The sequence below is a fragment of the Coenobita brevimanus genome, chromosome 18 (genome assembly GCF_032717465.1).
Source record: "Coenobita brevimanus isolate Jiangsu-jjx chromosome 18, ASM3271746v2, whole genome shotgun sequence".
In the NCBI taxonomy this organism is placed as follows: domain Eukaryota; kingdom Metazoa; phylum Arthropoda; class Malacostraca; order Decapoda; family Coenobitidae; genus Coenobita; species Coenobita brevimanus.
In genome coordinates this window covers 1,860,684-1,882,456 of record NC_136971.1, presented here as the reverse complement: position 1 = coordinate 1,882,456, position 21,773 = coordinate 1,860,684, and the positions used below count along the sequence as shown (strand labels likewise).

General features: G+C 43.1%; 1 protein-coding gene across 1 annotated transcript in view; it reads left to right on the top strand.

Moving 5' to 3' along the window:
* The window catches only part of sNPF (short neuropeptide F precursor), a 255,613-nt gene that overhangs the window by 195,003 nt on the left and 38,837 nt on the right, over positions 1 to 21,773 (top strand). Inside the window, exon 2 of the mRNA XM_080265977.1 lies at positions 16,620 to 16,721. Within this exon, the coding sequence (XP_080122103.1) occupies positions 16,622 to 16,721 (100 nt within the window). The 5' untranslated portion in view covers positions 16,620 to 16,621. The remainder of the gene's footprint in view (positions 1 to 16,619; positions 16,722 to 21,773) is intronic.

Here is a 21,773-nt window from a genome sequence, read left to right as displayed (position 1 = left end):
AGTGGGTTAAGGCGCTCCAGACGGCTGCGGCAAACAAACATATATATCCGAGATGGGGTTGGGATTTATTGCCACTCAAGGAAGAGCGACTGATCACTTACCTCAAACCTCTGCACGAAGTAACTTAGCCCAGGAGGGGAGAGGGAGAGAGAGAGAGAGAGAGAGAGAGAGAGTATACAAGGTCAGATATAATAAAATATAAAACTGCCTTCAAGCATCTCTCTCTCTCTCTCTCTTTCTCTCTCTCTCTCTCTCTCTCTCTCTCTCTCACACACACACACACACACACACACACACACACACACACACACACATCTTCCCGCCTGCTCATCCCACCCTCTATGCCCCTAATATGTCTTCAGTATCGGTGCCCTTCTTTACTGTCATTGAGAGTCACACACTGAGGCCCCGGCTCTCTTTCACCGCCCGCTGCCCTCCCTCACCCGCCTCATCTCATACTTTATCACCTCTCACACCTGCTGGCAAGACCCTCTCTCGTGTTATGTAGGGTCATGGTAGCGAAACTGGGAACACCAAGGACAGTCCAACAGTATTTGACGACGTTGAGTGTAACCCCTTCAACCCGAGTTTTTTCTTATTACCTCCGCCATCGAAGCGGGGCGGAGGTTATGTGATCACCCGCGTCGGTCTGTCTGTCTGTCCACAAAATATCTCAAAAAGTTCAGCCGAATTTCCATGTAATTCAAAACGTAACTGACAGATTTCAATCATATTTTTGGATATATGGGTCATGGGCCACGGAAGACTTGATTAAATTTCGGTGGTGATCTGAGCAGTCTGGTCTAGGCGCTGGCGGGGGTATGCTTGTTTGTGCTTGCAATTTCCAGGCGATATTATTTACCTTAGTATAGACTGTTTGAACCAGAGGAGTTAGATTCGGCCTTCATTAATTCTTTATGTACTAGGAAGCTGTCCTACACTGAAAAAAATTTATCTTGTAGCGGCAAGGATCGAATAAAAATGACGTTCTCAGGCTGAAAGGGTTAATTTCTAACACATGTACCTACACTCAACACATTATCCATCTCAAGCTATAGTACTTTCACTCTCCACGCAGGATCACCTACCCAGTCTCTCATCCTTTATCTAAATCTTCTACTTATTGTATCAGATCACTCTCAGTCCTCACTGCCTTAACCTCTTTGCCACCAGGGTTTCTTCATCCTTCATATATTTTTTAAAGATGGAAAGAATTAAAGAAATATAGCACTTATCTCATCAAAGAGGGTAATGGAGACTTATAAAAAGTGTAAGAAGAAGTTGTAGTTGTTATACTTATTTTACTCTTGTTGCTCCCAGATTCTGTTATCCTTAGAAGACTTGCTTTGTAGTAACAAGAGTTCATGAAGGCTATACTGTATAATATAATCCCTCCAGTTCGAAACACTGTGAAAACGATGTTGCTATAAAACGGGTAAACTTCTTCAATCCAATGATAATGTATTATATTCTTGCTATGTCCGGACGATTTCATTCACCTTAGGAGACACTTTCTGAACAGTACAAGTAAGATATGGCTTTCATCAATCACTTCAATAAGAAAGGTCTTGCTTAAGTTTAATTACAATGTCCAGAGTTAACAATAATAAAACACCGTGATCGCTGTAGCGTACTGAAGAATCTTCTACCGTATTACCATTGTAAAACAACATTTTCCAATAACAACATCCTCACCTCAGACCAGCCAGAATATCCCCTCTACTTACATCACCACGAAATACTAAATCATCTCCCCCGTGATAAGTTGTCCCCTCAATGTTTCCGCCACTTCGCCTCTTTACGCAACTTCACACGTGCTGTCAGGGTACAAAAAATCGCCTACAATTCCCCTGGGTTTAATTCACACCCAGGGCATGTCTGCCACTTTCCGCCCTCAACTATCATATCTAAGAGTCACATATGGGCAGAGAAACATACCGAGTCTCTCTCGGCCAAGGGATAACAGTCAATGCAGGAAAGCGAGCAGATGAGGTGGAATATTTGGCGAACTGCATATTTTCCTCGGGTGTGAGGCAAGGAAAGGTAAAGTCACTCAGATATCATGTACAGTCGCAGACATCAATACTGATCCACCTAATTAAGTTAAATAACGAAACAGTGTGCAATGACTTCCAATTCCCAGTGCTGCGATATTCTGAGCCCAACAAACTTTTCAGAAAATTAAATTGTTTCAAAATTGTTCAGATAAAATGTGAAACAATGGTCCTGTTCGCAACTGTACATGCCTGTTTTCTCCATCCGTGGTCGGTATAAGTTTCGTTCTGGTTGTCACGGTAGACGTCGATGGGGACCTAATCCAAAGAGACAGCGGATGAAATAGGGCGAGTGAAACTATGACCCAGTAAATAACATCTGGCAGCTCTACTGTAACATAGCACAGTAATGAATACAAAAAGTTAAATATTTTTGGCTACAGTTCGTTTATTCTAGCCTGACAACCCCTTTCACCTTAGTTGACAGCTATGTGTGGTTAGAATGGAGAGTTGATCTGACTAGTGTCCAAGAAGATCCATTCCTACTTCACAAGGTATATAACTAAAGCTCATGGAATTTCATGCAACCACAATTTAGTACTGAAACCGAGGGAGTGGTCTAGTTCCGCCACGTGAATACAAACCAGCTATATATCTACAGGTAATCTGTTTTCCCCTCAGCTCCTGAGTACGAATTTTTGGCTAGTCACACTCTGACAAAATTTAATTCATCCTTCTTCACTCTGCTGTAGCATCGATTATTACCGTGGTAGATATTACTAGGCCAGGGCCATGATTCTTCGGAGGAATGTTGCACAAGAGTACCTCTATACAGAAATGACTTTTAGTGTCGAAACTCACTTCCGGTCGCTAGCAGTGCCACCTATAATTTGTACCTCTGGCGGGCCAAAGCTTGGTCCGCTTAGAGCTCGCCCTCGTCACCGACCGGCTTGTTTATTACTCTTTTTTCCTCTTCAAGTAGCTTTACATTGAGTAACAGGTCTAATGGTTTCCTGTAAGCCAGGAAACCATTTACAATGCTGGATGGTAACCATATACCGTAACCAACCCACACGTGTTCCCTACGTGTCAACAAGTGGGTTGGTGGAGGGTTAGTGTCCCTCCCCGTAAAACAACCAACTCAAAGACAAACGGCCACCTCTTACGGGACTATGGCGTCTGGTAATAGACAGACAAAATTAATAGTGTTCTCGGAGAAGACTGGGATTCAGTAAATATTGCTTGTCTGCCTTAATGGTCCTCGTGCAGTCGATAGGTAATAATCCTACGTTTTCCTCCTTGCCTCCCACATCCATTCAGTTCACACCACCACCGTGCTCTCTTACACAGTCTCTCCCACTCTCATTATTTCATTTTCTAAGCATCAAGAAACACCACCAGACACATTCTTCCACATACAGCCCCACCTCCTCCTCCTCCCCCCCCCCGACACACACACACACACACACACACACACACACAGCAGCTCCGTCTTTTGACCTTTGTTGTCTGGGCTGGAACAAGAAGGCGGGAGGGGGGGGAGGTCGGGAGGGGTTGGTTGGGGATAACAAAAAAAATGACGCCACCAGCACCACTACCCTGCGGAGACTTCTTCACCTGTCTTACCCGAGTCCGTATCACCCCTGCCCTCCTTACCATAAAAAAAATATTGGTTATCGACGTATCTTTTCGGCGTGTGTGGCTTATTCATGTGGGTTTCGAGGCACGCCATTGATCCGGGTTGAAAAAGAGAGAGAGAGAGAGAGAGAGAGAGAGGGGGGGGGGCTCGGCTAACTCGTCACTGCTAACAGAACGCCCCCGAGTTTTTTGCTGGTGGATGATTAACGAGATGGCTTCCATGCGGTGAGGCGGGACTGACGGTGAGGTGGAGTGGTGAGGCAGGGTTGGTGAAGAGGTGAGGCAGGATTAATGGAGGGGTGAGGCAGGGTTGGTGGAGAGGTGAGGCAGGGTTGGTGAAGAGGTGAGGCAGGATTAATGGAGGGGTAAGGCAGGGTTGGTGGAGAGGTGAGGCAGGGTTGGTAGATCCCATCCTCCCTGCCATGCTTTGCCAATACCTATGCCATCTGCTGCCCTATCCTCGTCCCTTCTCCTCCCACTCCTCTGTTTCTACCAGTATCTCATCCTCATTTCTTTCAGTATCATTTCTCGCTACCTGTGCTCAATTCTCACTACATTACCTCCCCATCACCTTCTTCTGCTTATGCTCCATCCTCATTGTTCTATATCCTCCCTTTTTTTTTAAAGCCCAACTAGCGAGGTGATAATGTAATCGCCTGCATCTGTGTATGTGTCTGTTCCCAGAATGTCTCAAAATGAAGTGGGGATTTTGTGTCCAAACTTTGTGGGCAGCATCCCGGGATATATAGTTTGTTTGTTAAGAACTCTGGCGAAGCTGCGATGTTATGCCTCCGATTACTAGAGGATTATTGATCTGGTTTATGGTGATGGCGGGCGATACGCATTTGTGGACGAATGATATGACTTTTATTTCATCCTATCTTCTATCTCTTATGCACTTTTCTCTTTCTCAGCATCACCTCTATGGGCCTCGTATAGTCGACCGGAATTAATCTTTCTTTCTTTCGTTCTTTTTTTTACGTCTTCATTTTTGTTACCTAGCACCCGATCCTCACTTCACATTATCATCTCCTGCTACCTTTTCCCCCATCCTCACTCCACTCTCCATCATCGTGTAGTCGATAGGCATACCTAACCCTTACTGTTCTTCCCCTTTACCTATTGCTACCCACCCCATCTTCACCACTCTACTTGCCAAGCATCTACACTTCTCCCTCCACATCCTCTCACCCCTCTTCTTCCCAGTACTCATGCACGACTCCCCCTCATCACCAGTGACTTCAGAGCCTCACCACCACCACCACTGCGGTAATGATGATGCGACACCCACACAACCCAGTACCCACCCCATCATTACACTCCCCCATCATTGCCATCCCCTCATCATCTTCTTCCCAGCTTCTCGTTTCCCTCAGACACCATTTCTCGGTCTCTTTCGCCGCTTTAATCCCAAGTACGTCTTTTCATTTTATTTTTTTATTTATTCCTACAACCTGACGATTTCCTTTAGGACTGGGGGACAAATTTTACAGAGGAGGAGTTCAATGGAGGCTGTTTCTATCCCTTTCAATGAAGTTTCCCCAAAATTAAGTCAAATCGTCCACAGGTACCAACAACGAAACGAAAAGACGTCCTCGTTGTGCAGGGAATAATGACTACGCTACTTCACTTCTGGTCTTCATTATCTTTCACCATCTTCGTCTTTTGAGAGTATTACAAATTACTCCAAAGATGAATAAAATCGTCTGGGAGTAGGCAAGGTTGGAGGTGAGGTGGAGAGGCGAGGCAGGGTGGATGGTGAAGCACGGTAGATGAGGAAAACGCAGAGAAGGAGAGGGTAGGAGGGAGGGATAGGAGTGGAGACATAAGAAGGGAAACACTGTAAAGAAAGAGATGGAGAGGGAAGGATTGGGGTGGAGGGTACGATGGATGGAGATAAGAGTCGAGACAGGAGGGATAGGAAGAGATACAGAAGAGGAGTGAAGTGAGTTGGAAAGGAAAAGTGACCCTACCCGGTTTCGATTAATTATACATATTTTCTATTACATCGACTACCAAACGATTTCACTTAATGTACAATCAATCTCTGGAAATATGGAAATAAAAAAAAATGAAAACGAGAGCTAACATCGCCGCCATTAAATCTGCTCTTCACTACTGGATCCAAGAATAATTTTAACTTTTTTTTTCTCGGTACTGGCAGCTGATCTTTTAAAATCTAGATTATAAACGACATCTTGAAGTAAAGGATTAAGAAGTTATATGAAATTGGTGATAGAAGGGGAAACAGGAAGAACAGATGAAGACAAGAAAAGAAGAGAGGATGGAAGGTGACTCACAAAAGAGGACTGAGTGTGTGGGAGGAGGAAGATGTTAGCTAATGGAATGAGCTAATGGGAGAAATAATAATAAGAGTAATTATTATTGTGGTGGTGGTGGTGGTGGTGGTACACGGAGGATCAAGTGATGAAGGAATTACACGAATGAATATTAATGATGACGTAGAGAACAGAACAGGTATCATGGCCATGAAGAAGATGCCCCTCAGTGAGAAATAAAACAGGGAGTTATGATAACAGTCCTCAGAACATTAGCTATGGTTGAAAATAACAAGGACACGAGAAAATAATGAGAAAGATATGTTACCGATGAAGTAGGTGGGCAGAGCTCTGAAGACAAGTTAGTGGGTCGATGAAGGGCACCATAATATGACAAAGATAACGAAGAATGGCAAAACACACGATAAGACCCATTACTCATAAAAAAAGTTGTCACACCTTCACAGGGTTGGGGGATCGCACATCACTGTTATAGTCTAGTTACCGTCACACGATGTTACTCAATTGTGGAGTTGGCTTTCGTCGGCTAAGAAATGAAAATGAGAATGAAGGCATGATGAAGACGAAGAGTGTCGTAGTCGTTACCGTAGCCCATTCACAACGGGGACGTTACTTATATAGCCTTCATATACTGTATATTATTCATGCTACATACAGACGATTTTTCTTAACTCTGTGCCCACCTGTTGTTGTGAAAAGGGCTGTGAACAAACCTTCATTGCTTCTTTCTCTATGGAAGGTCTCCTCAATAATATCATCAGATGTTTTGTTTTATACAAAGATGAAGGAACCAAAAGTCAGGAGCCCGCAAGATTGTTCTCTCCAATAAAAAACAAAAACATGATAACAGTGAGCCAAATTCAAGATCTAGCCAGAATACATCGGAAAAATACGTCCTCGGGGTTAAAGCGATGAAAGACTCCAAGAAACTGCGTCTGAGGGTAAAGAGAAGTTGGGGAAGAGGACGATGAGGAGAGAGGCTGATAATGACGGGGTAGGCGTAGTGATGAGGCAGGTAATGGCCTGTGTGGGTCTTGCATCGTCATTACTGCAGTCAGGAGGTCTTGTTCCTGTGGGTTAAAGCGACTCCCTAACAGCTCTTCCTTTACTGATTCATTTTACACAGAACACCTTGGTACTCTCTTGCATTATATTTTTATTAATATCGATCAATATTTGATTAATATTATACAAGAGGTTATTAACGCGACAGATACAGAAGTACACTAGTAAGGAGGAGGTGTTAGAAAACCTCCTTAGTCAGTGCAAATACGTGCCATGGTGGTGAGGCTCTGCGATGGTGACGTTACCGATGATGGAGGGACAAGGCTGCGGCGGGGGTGTAACTAGAGGCATATTTGGTCGGGAATCGAGAGGGCCCGCGTTCGAATCCAGCACCGTCCAACAGGTCTTTGGGAGGGGTCTCATTACACCTGCCTATTCGCACCTAAAAGTGAAATAGGGACCTGTAGGGTAAATTCGACAGTTGTGTATGGTAGTCTGAGGAAAACTAGTACTTAGGAAAAATAATATGTCTGCATAAATTACGCTTTGGCAGTTGATCAGCATTAATTCAAGTTTTCATTCTGGAAGGAAGTCGTGCCCGATGCTAAGGAGATAAGTTGGTGGTGGTAGTGGGTGGAGAAGAGACAGGTACAGTCAAGGACAAAATTTCGACTAATATTCACCTCTCCCGCTTCTCATTTTCCTCTGCTAGCTAAGATCTCTGAGAGGTGAAAGAGGCCTCGTGTGTTTGTTGGCCCACAGACGGTTCTCCTTGATATGATGCGTATGGGAGGAAGTGACGGACATGCCCTAAGTGTGAAGCAGTCGCAGTGAAATAGTATGCAAAATTTAGCCCCATACTGTGCAGCAGCGAGGAGTAGGTCCATGTAGAAAATGATGCAGAGGAGGAAGACGAAAGCTCAGATGAATGCCTGTCAATTGCACGCGTGAGAGAAAGCGATGATGTTGCAACAGAGCTGAAGGTACCAAGAGATGTTGGGTTACAAGGTTCAGATTTATCCCTTTTGACTGCCCAAGGGTCGTTCAGGTAGACAGTTGTTTAGCAATGTTCTGATCTCCCTCGAAACACAACCTGCTGTAGGTGGTTAATCTCCAGGTCCCTAATTATACTACTGGGTGAACAGGGACAGGCAGAAACAACAATCGAATCCACTAGTCTGACCGGCCCAAGAATCGAACTCGGGTGCTTTTATTTGTATGCTGGATGTGCCAACCAATGGAATGATGGGGAAGTAAAGGGATAAGTATGGGGATGGAAGGCTGCAAGCTATGACAGAGAGGCAGAGAGTGTGAGGAAAGTCAAAATATGGGGCGGAAAGGTAAGAAAGTAACAAGTGAAAGTATGAGACGAAACAGAACGAGTTATAAGGCAGTGGAAAGATGAAAAAGGAAACATGGGATGATAAATAAAGAGCGGATGACAGAATGAGAGAGGAAGTAGGGTAGACAGATGAGAAAGAATAGGCCAACTGAAGCAACAGAAGCCAAAGACAGTGGAATACACAAAAAAGAGAGAAGGATGACCGGAGCCGAGGTAAAAACGAGAAAAACAAAAAAACAGAAAAAGGCAGGTGCGGGGGAGATGGAAAACGTGAGAGGGACGAGGAAGAAGACAGAAGGAAAGAAGCCATAAAGAACAACGCATAAAAGTGAGACGAGGGAGAAAGGAGGACAGGGAGCACGAGGACGTATGGAAACGAGTCTTCTACGAGCAAGACGTGGGAAAGTGACAGCGAACTCCTTTATTTTCCTCAGTTACGAAAAAGCATAATTCTGTTTCCCCAAGCCGAGTACACCACGACTCTGTTAGTATTTCCTGAGAGACGGGATGACAAGTGGGAGATATTATTGGACAACGGGTTCTGGACGCTCAATTATTTACCTCTGAAAACGCTGGAGAGAGAGAGAGAGAGAGAGAGAGAGAGAGAGAGAGAGAGAGAGAGAGAGAGAGAGAGAGAGAGAGAGTCTTATTACACGTTACATTACTTTCATATTATCTCCTACAAGCTCCATTTCTTTATAATCAATGTGTGGGGGTACGTAATTTATATCCTGTCTGTATTTATGTACATCTGTAGGCCTATATATATCAGAACGAATAATATCTAAACGGTTACACTAGTGGATTCCTTTTTATTAACTTTGAGAATATTGAAACTCCTAGATATATGTATATGCAACAAGATGGTCATTTATGAACCTCTGATACGCGTAAGGATATAAGGTTCGAATAATAAGCACTAAATAATGAGGTTATACAACAGAAATAACATGATAACTATGAGCGGGAACTGACAAAAATAATTTCCCTTACACATATAAATAGTCATTACATAGAGATAGGAAATGGCAGATAACTGGGTGAAACTGATAGATAAACTGCCAGACTGGGAGAGACAGACAGTGACAGACAAACAAAGGTAAGGGACGCTGAAACCACCTGTACAGTGGAATAATTTAGATTCGCCTGTGTGGCGTGAGGCCAACAGGTAGGCTGACATCAAGGTCGAGGGGGGGTGGGAGCTGAACACCAAAGACGGCACGCAAGGCTCCCATACACCCTGCAACCGCGACGCATGTACAAACAAAAGGGTGCCGGTGTACTGAAACACAGATCAGTTGGAGCAAACTTAACCCCTTCACTAGGATGACAACTTTTTGTACTTTCTACCGTCCAAAGATTTATTGGTCCTTCAGTTTCAGGCTGGGTTGAAACGGGTTAAATTCTCCTTTCTGTGTCAACCTGGGTTACATAATCCGTATTTACCTGGGATATTAACTAATTCTTTCAATAGTTAAGGCTCTCACTCCTATGACACACTTTCGACTGCATAAAATAGTCTGATGTTAGCTGGAATAATGCGAGAACAAGTTAAGGGCACTCTGAGGGCGCATACCTCCGCCAATGCATAGCCTATATCAGACAAGTAAGATCGCCACCAAAATTTAATAAATTCTTTCACGGTCCATGACCCACATATCCACATATTTTAATTGAAATCCATCAATAACTCTTTGAGACACCTTAGCGAAAAACAAACTGGGGCGAATACATAACCTCCTCCAGCTTCGTTGGTGTAGGTAATAATGCCCCGATGATGAGTGAGTTAAGTCCCCATTGTAGTGAAATTACACCAGACACTTATTTGTTTTCCTTAGTATCCCCTCCTTTTCTTTCCATTTCTTTTACTTTAATCATCACCCTCGTTTGGTTGCTTGATTGCTAGCTGTGATCTGCTGTATATGTTAAGACAGAAGCATAAACAAAGGCAATTTAGGGTCAAGAAAGGTAATGAATCCAGCCACGCACTGTACTGGCGAGAGCTGAGGGAGGTCCTAGGGAAGTGCTGACACTTTCTTGAGCTTAGGTTGTGTGTGAGTTGGCCTGTTTATTTCTTCACCTTAAATAATACAGCCACCAAACACCTGACAACCAAAGCAGAATGGATGACTGAATGAAAAGAGACAACCATCATTTTCTCACAATACTTAACGATTATGGTGAATCTGTTTATTGTAAGAAATGGTTAAGACATCTTCTGAATACGGGCCTTGAGCTACGCGAGGTCCTGGGAGAGGTATTCATAAAGGATCCTAACCAATATTTACAACAAACAAGACTCCGTGGCATGTCGGGATTATCAGTAACTTATTCTGCCTTCGTATCTTTTCATAATAATATTCACCCTCGTTTTGGCCGTGAAGTGTATGGCAGCCGCAGGGGAGAATGTTATATGAGTGAAACGTATATACCATCAATCATATCCACAACCAAAACTCAAGATCATTTATCACTACGGTCCCTGATCTTTGCGAATATGGAAAAAAATAATCCCGCCATTTCTCCGTAGATCTTCCACGACATAAGAAAAAACAGGTGACACGGTGGTAAATATCGGTCTCAGGAGGGTCAGGTTACATCGCTTCAGGGCTGGGTTGGATCTGTTAGGCCAGGTATGAAAAAGTCTGAGGAAAGACTGTGGAGAAGATGCTTGTCTGAGTGATTGTCTTGAAGGGGAGATCTGAGAAATAAGCGCTACGTCCGAGAATTTCTGAGAGAGAGAGAGAGAGAGAGAGAGAGAGAGAGAGAGAGAGAGAGAGAGAGAGAGAATTAACCTAACCCTGAAGGTATGCAACTGTCATTTAACTCTTCTTTCTCATATTAATACCATCATGTTCTTTCCGGTCTAACACACCCACCCACCCACCCACCCACACACCCACACCCACACCCACACACACACACACACACACACACACACACAGAGGAAATAAAAAACCGATGGAATTTCACTTTCTTCACCTAACTTGATCTTTTTCCAGAAACGAATATAAAACTTGGCCTGTCCCTCCTGCATATCAATTACCACAAACCCCTGGCAGACGCGATCGCATGACATTTTGGCCATTTCAGTCATCAGCCCGACGACCTATTCTTTATTTTTCACTCTGGCTACCTTCAGACGATTTTACTCAGCTTAGGGGGCGTTAGATGCAGCCTAATTCTCAATGGCCCATTCACTACAAAAAACTGTTTGGAGGTCGCAAGAACAAACCACCACAATATGTCACCTGATTCAAGGGTTGTCTCGTCTGAAGTTTACACACACACACACACACACACACACACACACACACACACACACACACACACACACATATATATAAGGCACTTTATAGATGTGAATAAGACAACAGCACAGAGCACAAGCATTTCTCAGCAATACTGGGTAAGGAATAAAGAATAAGAAAATCCTGAAGTTCGATGGCACCGTTTATAAAGGCTCCACCATGTTTGCATGCGTCGGCCTTGATCATCTAATGGCGGCTCTCCACGCTGCTCGATCCCTGGCAGCCTCCCTATTCAGTCCCTTACCCCTAAGGTCACACTCTATGACCTCGTCCAAGGCTTTTTTCGGTCTGCCTCTCACAAGCCAATCCACGAAGTTCACATTTCTCACCTTCAGCATCCAGTTGTCATACTCCACCCTCGCATGTCGGAAATAAATCTAAAAGTAATTCTTCCTACAAGACCTTCCTTACTCAGTGTGTGTGTGTGTGTGTGTGTGTGTGTGTGTGTGTGTGTGTGTGTGTGTGTGTGTGTGTGTGTGTGTGTGTGTGTGTGTGTGTGTGTGTGTGTGTGTGTGTGTGTGTGTGTGTGTGTGTCATATACTGGTACATACAAGGCTGTGTACAGTCCTAACATCTCAGATCTCTGTTTTTTAATAGTAAAACATTATATACCGTAATGCTCACCCCACTCTCACCTTAATACAACCGTCTGGCATTAATTGGAATAGAATACGAGAGCTGTCCCGAACACGACAGGCTTAATACTGACATTAACTCACTCTACACAGAAGGAAATTGACTGGTGTTGGACGTTGCTAAAATACAGTACGGTACTCGCAGAACACCGCTAGTGGAGAGTGTCCTACCTTGACAGGGTTCAGAATGTTCGTCCTAGTGAACTTTGCCTCATCTCCTTAATTTTTCACGTTAGGCACGATGCTGTCAAGAAACCAAGGATCCATTATTCATCCCATCATCCATTCCTGTACGGTCCTATGAGAAGCATGGAGGCCCGAAGACACACTATTTTGTCAAAGATATTAAGGGCGAATAGTTGACTGGTTCCTCTCCTCTGACCACCATTTGCCTATGTGAGCAATAACCTCCAGCTGCCTTGGCCTTGTATCCCTGTGCGCCACACCCGAGTGCAACCTCTCAATCCACAAACTACCTGAGTTAATTTGTTTCAATGGTTACCAGAAAATGCAGGACATATTTCCTGGAATATATGATGCCATTTTGTTTGTCACTCGGTGTAGAGTCACCTGTAGGCAGCCCTATAACAAGTAAGTGGATGGTAAATATAAAAAAAAAAGAGGTAAATGTAAAAACTGCAAATTACAGTAATAAAGTCTGGATTTACGACAAAATATCAGCCTCGGTTCCCCCAGTTCAAAGCTTCATAACAAATAACATCATACACGACTGCCAAATATTACATACACAAAGGTAATAAAACTACACCGCCGTCAAAAAAGAAAAAAAAAAAAAAAAACAGGAACACACAAAAAAAGCGTCAGTGGTGTGGAATATGAAACAGGGAGTCAATATGGGCGTGGGAACGGACCTAATCCTGGGGCAGCATTTTATTAAGGGTCTTCGGCACTCTCTGGCTGACTCACTCTCTGCTGAATTTAATCGTCTATCTTTGGCTGGTACAAAATTCTAAAGTTACTCCCATACTATTAACTCTACAAGACTCCTATGACCCAATTTCACCAACCAAATAATTTCATCTGACGTCAGCTCCAATACGAGATGCAAAAATTTTCTGATAAGTCATATATGATACTGAGACATTTTTCTGAACAGTGGTTAACGCTCTTATGATCGGGAAAAGTTTACAGAGTTGCCCCGATCATAAGAGGGTCAATCAGCTTCAAGGATAAATAGGTCTCCATAAAAGTTGACTATTATCAGACACACTTTTCCCTCTAATATTTTCACTTTACCATGGACCCTCGTCTGGTTGTAAAATTTATGGTAAGTGAACGAGAAAAAAATAAATATATAATAATCAAATTTTTATACATAAGGTAAGCTCGAGAAGGCTTGTAAATACGAAACCTGATGCTTATTGATACGAAGCCGGAAGGGAGGTAAGAGGCTAATATGGAGGGTGGGGGCTGACTGAGAGAGAGAGGGGGGGGGGACCATGTGGTAATGTGGTAGAGTATAAAGGAGTTGGTCCCGCGAGCCAAGACAGGATAATCTGTGAACCTCATCAGTGGAAAGCTTAAGGAAAATTAATATGTTACGTAAATGACTTTTCTCAAAAATTCAAAGTGTTGCTATATATATATCAGACAAGTGGGATGGCACAGTTATTTTTTTAGGTAATAAAAATACATTAGCAAGCTTGCTGACTTGAACATGCTCCACACGTTAAGGTGGGAACCCCTGCAACTTCATTCAACAATGTCTGGTACTAATCTTTAGCATCTTATTATTATAATCGATGAGCATATACACCCTTAACTTAGCTACATTTATCCTACCGGTACCTATTTTACCTATCCATACGTACCTTTAGTTTCATTCATAAGCACTCGACCTTTCTCCTCCACCCCCCCTTCCAGCCCCCCACCTTCCCCTCACACCACCCACCATCCTCACCTCCAGCCTCACTTAATAATGCCGCATTACTAATTTAAACATTAATGGTGCTGAGAAACGAGATTCTGCAGTGTTATACAGTTTCCGGTAATATCAAATTTCATCACCTACTATTTCAGAAGTGATCGTAACAACAATGTAAATATTCACGCAGACAGATTGCCTTTATATATATATATATATATATATATATATATATATATATATATATATATATATATATATATATATATATATATATATATATATACACGGTATACAGATGGATAGAGAGCGAGATAATGTTCTGGCAAAGACTGTTACATTTATATACTGTACTCGTCAAGACTTTGGCACCATAAGTTGCCTACGGCGACCAGTTAAGTTCCCTGGAAACCCACTAAACCGTTCATATATATATATATATATATATATATATATATATATATATATATATATATATATATATATATATATAAAACTGTACAATCTGGCTGTTAATGAGATCATGGGGGAAGCCCGAACGTGAAATTTGCCTCAGACAGCTTTCTTCTGCCAATCAGACACGGCACATAGAGTAAGGTACATTGCCGACGTCATTTCACTTCTTAGTGGAACAACTGTGAAGCTCTTACAGTACATTCCGGAAAGTTTGGTAAGCTGCGATGATCGTCTCACTGGGTATCGAAAGTCAATGCTCACTGTCTCACTTTTCATCATTAAAAGCGTGGATTAGTAAGTATATATATGTCCGCAACTGTACCCAGAGCTAAGGCATCGTTCAATAACACTGCCTTCATCCATCACACACTCCATCCCCCACCTTACAAAAATTAGCAAAAACACCAACTGATGACAAAATATTATTTCCCTCAATGCATCAGTGGGTAATTGAAACATCTGTCACTGCTCCTGAAATTATATTAGGTTTCACGAATGCTGACACTCCCCCGTCACATTAAAATCCAGATGTGCGTGAGGAAGTGCGAATTGATGTAGATATCGTGACAGATGTCGGGTAAATGAGAGAGGGTGCTGTCTTGGATGATAAAAGAGCAGGTATGGGCGCGGCTGGTGTGGATGTTATATGTTTGGGTGTGATAGGACCGGGTAGGGTTACAGTGTGGATGCCAGTGTGGGAGATATGGGTGTGGGTATGGGTGTGGTAGTGTTGGTGTGGTAGGTGTGGGTGTGTGTGGTGGGTGTGGGTATAGGAGTGGTAATGTTGGTGTTCTATGGGTGTGGTGGGTGTGGGTATGGGTGCAGTGTGAGAGTAGATGTGGGTATGATAAATGTGACAGTGTGGGTATGGGTGTGGTAGGTATGGGTTCAGTAGGTGTGGGTGGGGTAGATGTGGGTGTAGCAGGTGTAGGCCAAGTGTGGTGGGTGTAGGTAGGTGTCCAAGTGTAATAGGTGAGGATGTGAGGAGTGTGGACGTGCGTACGGGTGAAGGCATGTGTGTGCACATGGTGAGTGTGGGTGTGGATGGAGTGGGTATAGGTGCGTGGTAATGTGGGTGTGGGTGGTGTGAGATGTGAAGAGTCAGGCAGGCAAGTAGATATGGGGCCTTAGTTCTCATTATAAGATCCTTTTTTGAATATTCTTTCTGTGCTACTAAGTCCACAGTGAAAGTTCCATCGCTACCTCTAAAGCCGATCTGCCAGTACACCAATTCACAGTTCTGTTTGCATGGATACATTTGTGATATTTTGGTGCACATACCTGAATGACAATGAGCAATGACTACTAGGAAACGGGCTGCCTTGTATGAGTTTCTGGCCTTAAGTAAGAGTTATTGGACTAAAGTAAGATTTAATGGACTAATGTAAGAGTTATTGGAGTAATGTAGTTTTCCTGTTTAATTCCATGCAGTGTTGCCTTACCATACATACATACGGGAATGGCCACGAATTCATGAAGGTGTAGATTGGTCTGTCAGATGCGGTGTGGAATTGTGTTGCAAGTGTGATGTTATGTGGTGTGGTATGGTGTGGGGTAAGTGGTGGGATAAGGTGGTGTGGGATACTGTGATGTTGTGAGGTATGGAATTCAGTGGTGTGATGTGATGAAGTGTGATGTGGGATGTAGTGCTGGGGTGGCGCGTGGGATGGGATGATGTGGTCTGATGTGGAACAGTGTGGTGTGGAATGGTGTGCAGTGGATACAATGTTTGGGATGGGATGATGTGATGTGTAGGATGCAGTTGTGGGGGATAGTGTAGTGTAGTATGATACGATGTGGTGTGGGATGGTGTAATGTGGTGTTATGTGGAAAACAGTGGTATGGGATGGTGCGGTATAAGATATACTCGTAGTGATATGCGGTGATGTAATGTGATGTGTGGGATGCAGTGGTGTGGGATGCAGAGATTTGGAATGGTGTGATGTGAGATGCAGTGGTGTCCCTGGTGTCGTATGATGTGGTGTTGTGTGCTGTGGGGTAACCTAACTTAACCTAAGCCAACCTAACCTAACTCAGAGCACGGTTGTTTTAGGCATGGGTGTGAGCGCAATCAGGAGCGTGGTGGCGCTGGTGTGCTGCTGCCTCGTACTCTCCCAGCTGGCGGCATCAGTACCTGCACCTCCAGACTATGACGGTGAGTAGGCTGTCTGTACTGTTTCCTCAATCTTAACTTGCTGGAGATTTCTGTCCTTTTCCAGCTTATTTCCCATTGCTCAGTGGAAGACTATTACGGTTTTATGTACGCTCCATAACGCTTCTGTGTCTAGCATCATACTCTGATATTAATCTCAACATTGAAGATGGTAATACGGGCGAAGTTAAAAGGAAATAAGTAAAATGATACTATAATAAGCAAAAACTGTCATTCAACTTTGCTGCTGCCAGTGGAAAAGTGATAACAAGACCTTTCGAATACAACCTGCCGCTACCGAAATGTACGGTAGTCAATGTAGAGGTATACCCAGACATGGTCATAAGAGTATTTGCTGAAATGAAAAGTTGTGATTACCGACCATCAAGATCAGACTGATACATGAGCTGAGAGTCTGCTGAGCTTCTGGATCCGCATGAGCAGTACTACGCTAAAGGCCGCTTCCACTGTTGGTCAGTTAGTATCCAAACGAAACAAATCCCAACACCGTAAGTTTCACTGTGAAGGCATGAAGCTCACCAGGGATATCATTGGTACTGTTCTAATAATCTGGTATCAAATCGTTCCATGTCAGCATGTGCTCTCCAAGTTACGTATCTCTAGCGTACTTCATCCCATAACATTTACTGGACTACCTACCCTAAAATTTATTGCCGTTCACCTTTACTAATAGCTAATACTTTGGGTGAGGTCATTGAGGTTCAGGTGGTTGCGGTAAAATAAGCCCTGGAGTTGACTGACTGACTAAAAAAAAAAAAGTTACAAGATCGATAAAAGTGGACATTCATTCATACCATGATCACAACCCAGCTAACCACGGTGACCATACTCAGTTATACTCCAGGACTAGGTGACACGGGATGCTTCGTTGCGCCTCTGCCTTTGCGATTTATGCTATGACAGTACACTCTTATCATTTTATTGTATGGTAATATATATATATATATATATATATATATATATATATATATATATATATATATATATATATATATATATATATATATATATAGGCATATATTGTACTGTTCTCTCCTGTAGTTTTAATATCGTTATTGTGCATCAATAACATACATATGATACTGAGGTGTAATGTCCAGAATAATTCAGTAAAGAAAGGATGTTACGAAATATTTAAGTTCACTAAGAATACAACCCTGAAACTGATGACAATGGACTGTTGTGTCTAAAACTGGCATGATCAGGGCGAGATGATCTCCCTCAAGGTCGAAACATCTAATATGCTACTCTTGCTGACGCCAGATCATTATATTCAGCTTAGATTAAGTCACTGGATGCTGAAAGTGTGATACTGATGCTACTAACTCTTTTATGTTCGGAAAAACTCTGATACCCTATTTTATTCCGGCTAACGCCAGACAATTTTTCAGGGTAAATCGTCGGGGCATGTGTTAATATCAACGCTAACTTCTCAGCAAACGCCAGACGATATTCTGCTGAGATTCTGTCACAGGACCATGAGTGTTACCTGACTTCAGGTTTATCACTGCGCAGTTTACAAATGCATTTACTACATGCAAAATAAATGAAAATAGTAAATGAATGTTTACCTGAAACGTCACATGAGGGAAAAAAAAAGTAAATTTGTATCATACTACACCTGCTAATCACGGTGCATCCTTCAAGTTATATTAACCCAACTAAAGACGTAATTCATATTCAGTATGAGGCACACATGTGACCAAACGTTTCTACTCACCCTGTAATCACTTCTCGGGATGAAGAAATTTACGTCGTTGCCAATGTTCCACACGTAAAGAAGATGTATTGTGTTAAGGTGGCAATTCGAAGTTTCAGTAGGCTGCACGTGCTGCATATTTTGCGGTGACACTTACTCATGCAGGCAAGAATCCTCAGCAACACGCTTTCTCCAGGTATGAAACCCCGTAATTCAGCCAGGGACAAGTACCGAAGGTGAGCGGGAATTATGGGTCACCAGTTTACAGTAAGAGTGAAAGGTCTGCCTACCATTCCAATGCATTCACTTCAAACTTGGAGGATCCGTTGCTTTCCTCCCTGACACACTGTATCAAGGAAATTAGTTAGCTGTCAGTGACAGCGAATCATATCAAACCTCCCTCACCTCAGAAAGACTGGCTAGCAGAGGGTAGTGAAATACAGAAGTGGTGGGTTCCTTCACGAACTATACTCTCTGTACCTACGTGCAGACTGCATAGAGTGAGCAATGATGTGACAATCTGGCCACAAGTAATGCAATACAAGTGATCTTCGTTACAGATCGGGAAGTGTTCCACAATATCACAAATTTTTCCCCACATTTAGTGGTAAGAATTGAGGGAAACAGCAAATTAGATTCGAAAATAAAAGTAGCAATACCTCTGTAATTTTCCTAGGAATAAAACAATAAATACTGTAAATAAATAAATAAATACCAAAGGAGACATTAAACAAGAACTTGCTGTACCGTAATGCTGTTTCGTCACGCTGCAAGCACGGCTCCACTCATCTTTATTACCAGCCCTGTTTACTTCGGCGCATTACTCTACTCGGCCACCAGCTCGTCAGACCACATCAAAACAAACACGCAGCCAGAGAGAGATGCAACCACCGGGAATTAAATCTCACAAAACTTTATCGTTGAATTCCAAACTTCTCCGCGCGTCCTCTGGCTTTTGCCGCGATCCTGAGAAACTACCGGATATGCATACAACAAAGACCGTTGGCTTGCTGCCCTGTCTTGCATTTCACTTTCCCTCTTGACTTGGTTGTAAAAAGACTGGGAACTCTTCAGACTGCAGGGAGTGAAAAAACGGGAGTGAGAGCGTCCTGGTAGCAGGCAAACAGTTTTAAAAGCGACACAAGTTACCCACCTAAAACATCTTCGTTTAGAACACGAAAGTTGCCACCGTTTGTGAGGAAGTTTGCGGTACAGCACCGAAACCAAACTTGGATAGTAAATCAACATCCAAGTAGCTTTTGATGTTTTTTTCAATAAGAAATTAGAGCTACAAAAGAAATAAAAAAGTTTATTTCTAGCTACACATAAAAGTAATGGAAACAGATGAAGGTATTCCCCATCAAGCGTCGTTTTCACAGTCGTATTTTAAGCGGCATAGGAGGCTTCGCAGCAGCTTTTTGTTGCAGACTTATTTTGCAAATTATCTCATTATCCTATTGTGTTATTAATGCAAATTATACCCATCTTACAATATATATACCGAAAGATAATGTTAAGGTGCAATATGCAAAATAAATTGCAATGGAAAAGGTGTCATGAAACCAATGCCATCTAAGTTACGGTAGCCCTAACCCTCTCCGGTCGGGACTAGCATTCTACGCCATATTATACCTAGCGAATTTACTCAGCTAGGTAAGTGAGGAAGGCTCGGAGTTAATGTAAGCGACAGAATACTTTACCACTCAATCTCCCTCTTCTGCCTTACTGTTTTCTATATTTTTACAGCAGACCTGCAGATATGCGAGGGTCAGCAATGCAAACAATTAAAACTTGGCTACTCCCACAACATGAATAAAAAGTCGTGGTTGCGTCAAATCCAGTGAGTCTTGGTTATGAGGCAGGAACAAGTCTCCATGGTTACTAAATATTTGAACCCCCCCGTCAAAAACTTGGCCAGTAGGTTAACTGTGGTACAAGGAGTTAAGTATCTTCCCTAGGTTAGAACAAACGCGCTAAGGTGATACTGACTTATGTGTACAGGTCATCACTGTAGTTTCCACTGGACATGTAGTGACACCATGTCTGATTTTGACCTAAGTGTGACGGGAGCCCTCAGTGTGAACAGGTTTATAAACTGCTTAGCCCCGGACTAGGGATCGTATTCTGAGTGTCTCTGAAGACTTCTTAACACTGCTTCCTTTGCGATCTATTCTTATTGCAGATCACCGATGCAAACCATCTCGATAATAAAATGATATAATAGAAAGCAAGGCAATGCTAAGGAATGGAGAATGTATCAGTACAGTGGAGGTGCTACAAAGTCTCCCGCGCCACCAAAAGTACGATCCAAAACCTACCAAGCAATCTCCCTCAACACTGAAGATCTTAATATACGTTTTATTGATGGACATTTACCCTTCAGATCCTTCCTTAACCCCCTCAGTACTAAGACAAATTTGTAATACTGACCTAGCAACCGCCTGGCTCAGCAATGCCCTAACTCCAAAACATTCATTCGTCCACGACACCCACGCATCACGCCACGGACAGTTTAAGCTGCGGTAAGCCTAGTGGGGGGGTGGGGGAATGCAAGCAGTAGGGAAGGGGGGTAGGGGGAGAGGGGACAGGGAGGGGTTGGAGGTATGGAGGGGATGAAGAGGGAGGATAGGGAGGGGGATCAGGGAGGACAGAGGGGGGGTGGTTGGGGTGGGGGACAGTGGGAGGTATTGGGTATGGGGGGAGGACGTTCGATACCGCAGCTTACTAGTTCGACAGGTTAAAGAAGACCCCCCTACCTGCACTGCCCACCCACCATCCTTCTATCCTCCATGCACAGAAAGAAAAAGTAAGTTGTGGACGCCTGGGAGTGCTAATTCTGCCACCATTATCACCCTCAAGTCTATTCCAGTTGACAACAAATAACCTAATTCATATACTATAGAAGACTTAGAATGTCTATGGATTGTGCATGGGTCATAAGGGCAAACACAAAATTTTCTGAGTTCCAAAATTCCCCTACACCACGACGCACAGCGAGTGGTTTAATCCAGGTCATCATTTGAACGGGTGGATGAACAGGGACAAAGAAAACAAACTTAATCCATGAGTCTGACCGGCCAGAGAATCCACACCAGGGTCCTTCCATTTGTGAGCTGAATGCACTAATCAATGCAACACCGTCTCCTTCAACTACTAAGACCACAGCACAGCATGATATAAATTAACACAGCCTGGCAGCATTTCTCACAGAGTCATTTCGTATGTGGCTTTGGAGATTTCGTATTAATTCTTCTTTAACTAATTATTTTGTTCATTACACCTCCATTTCCTCTCGCCTGACATTGGTGAAAACTACGTCGATATTAGAACTCTGT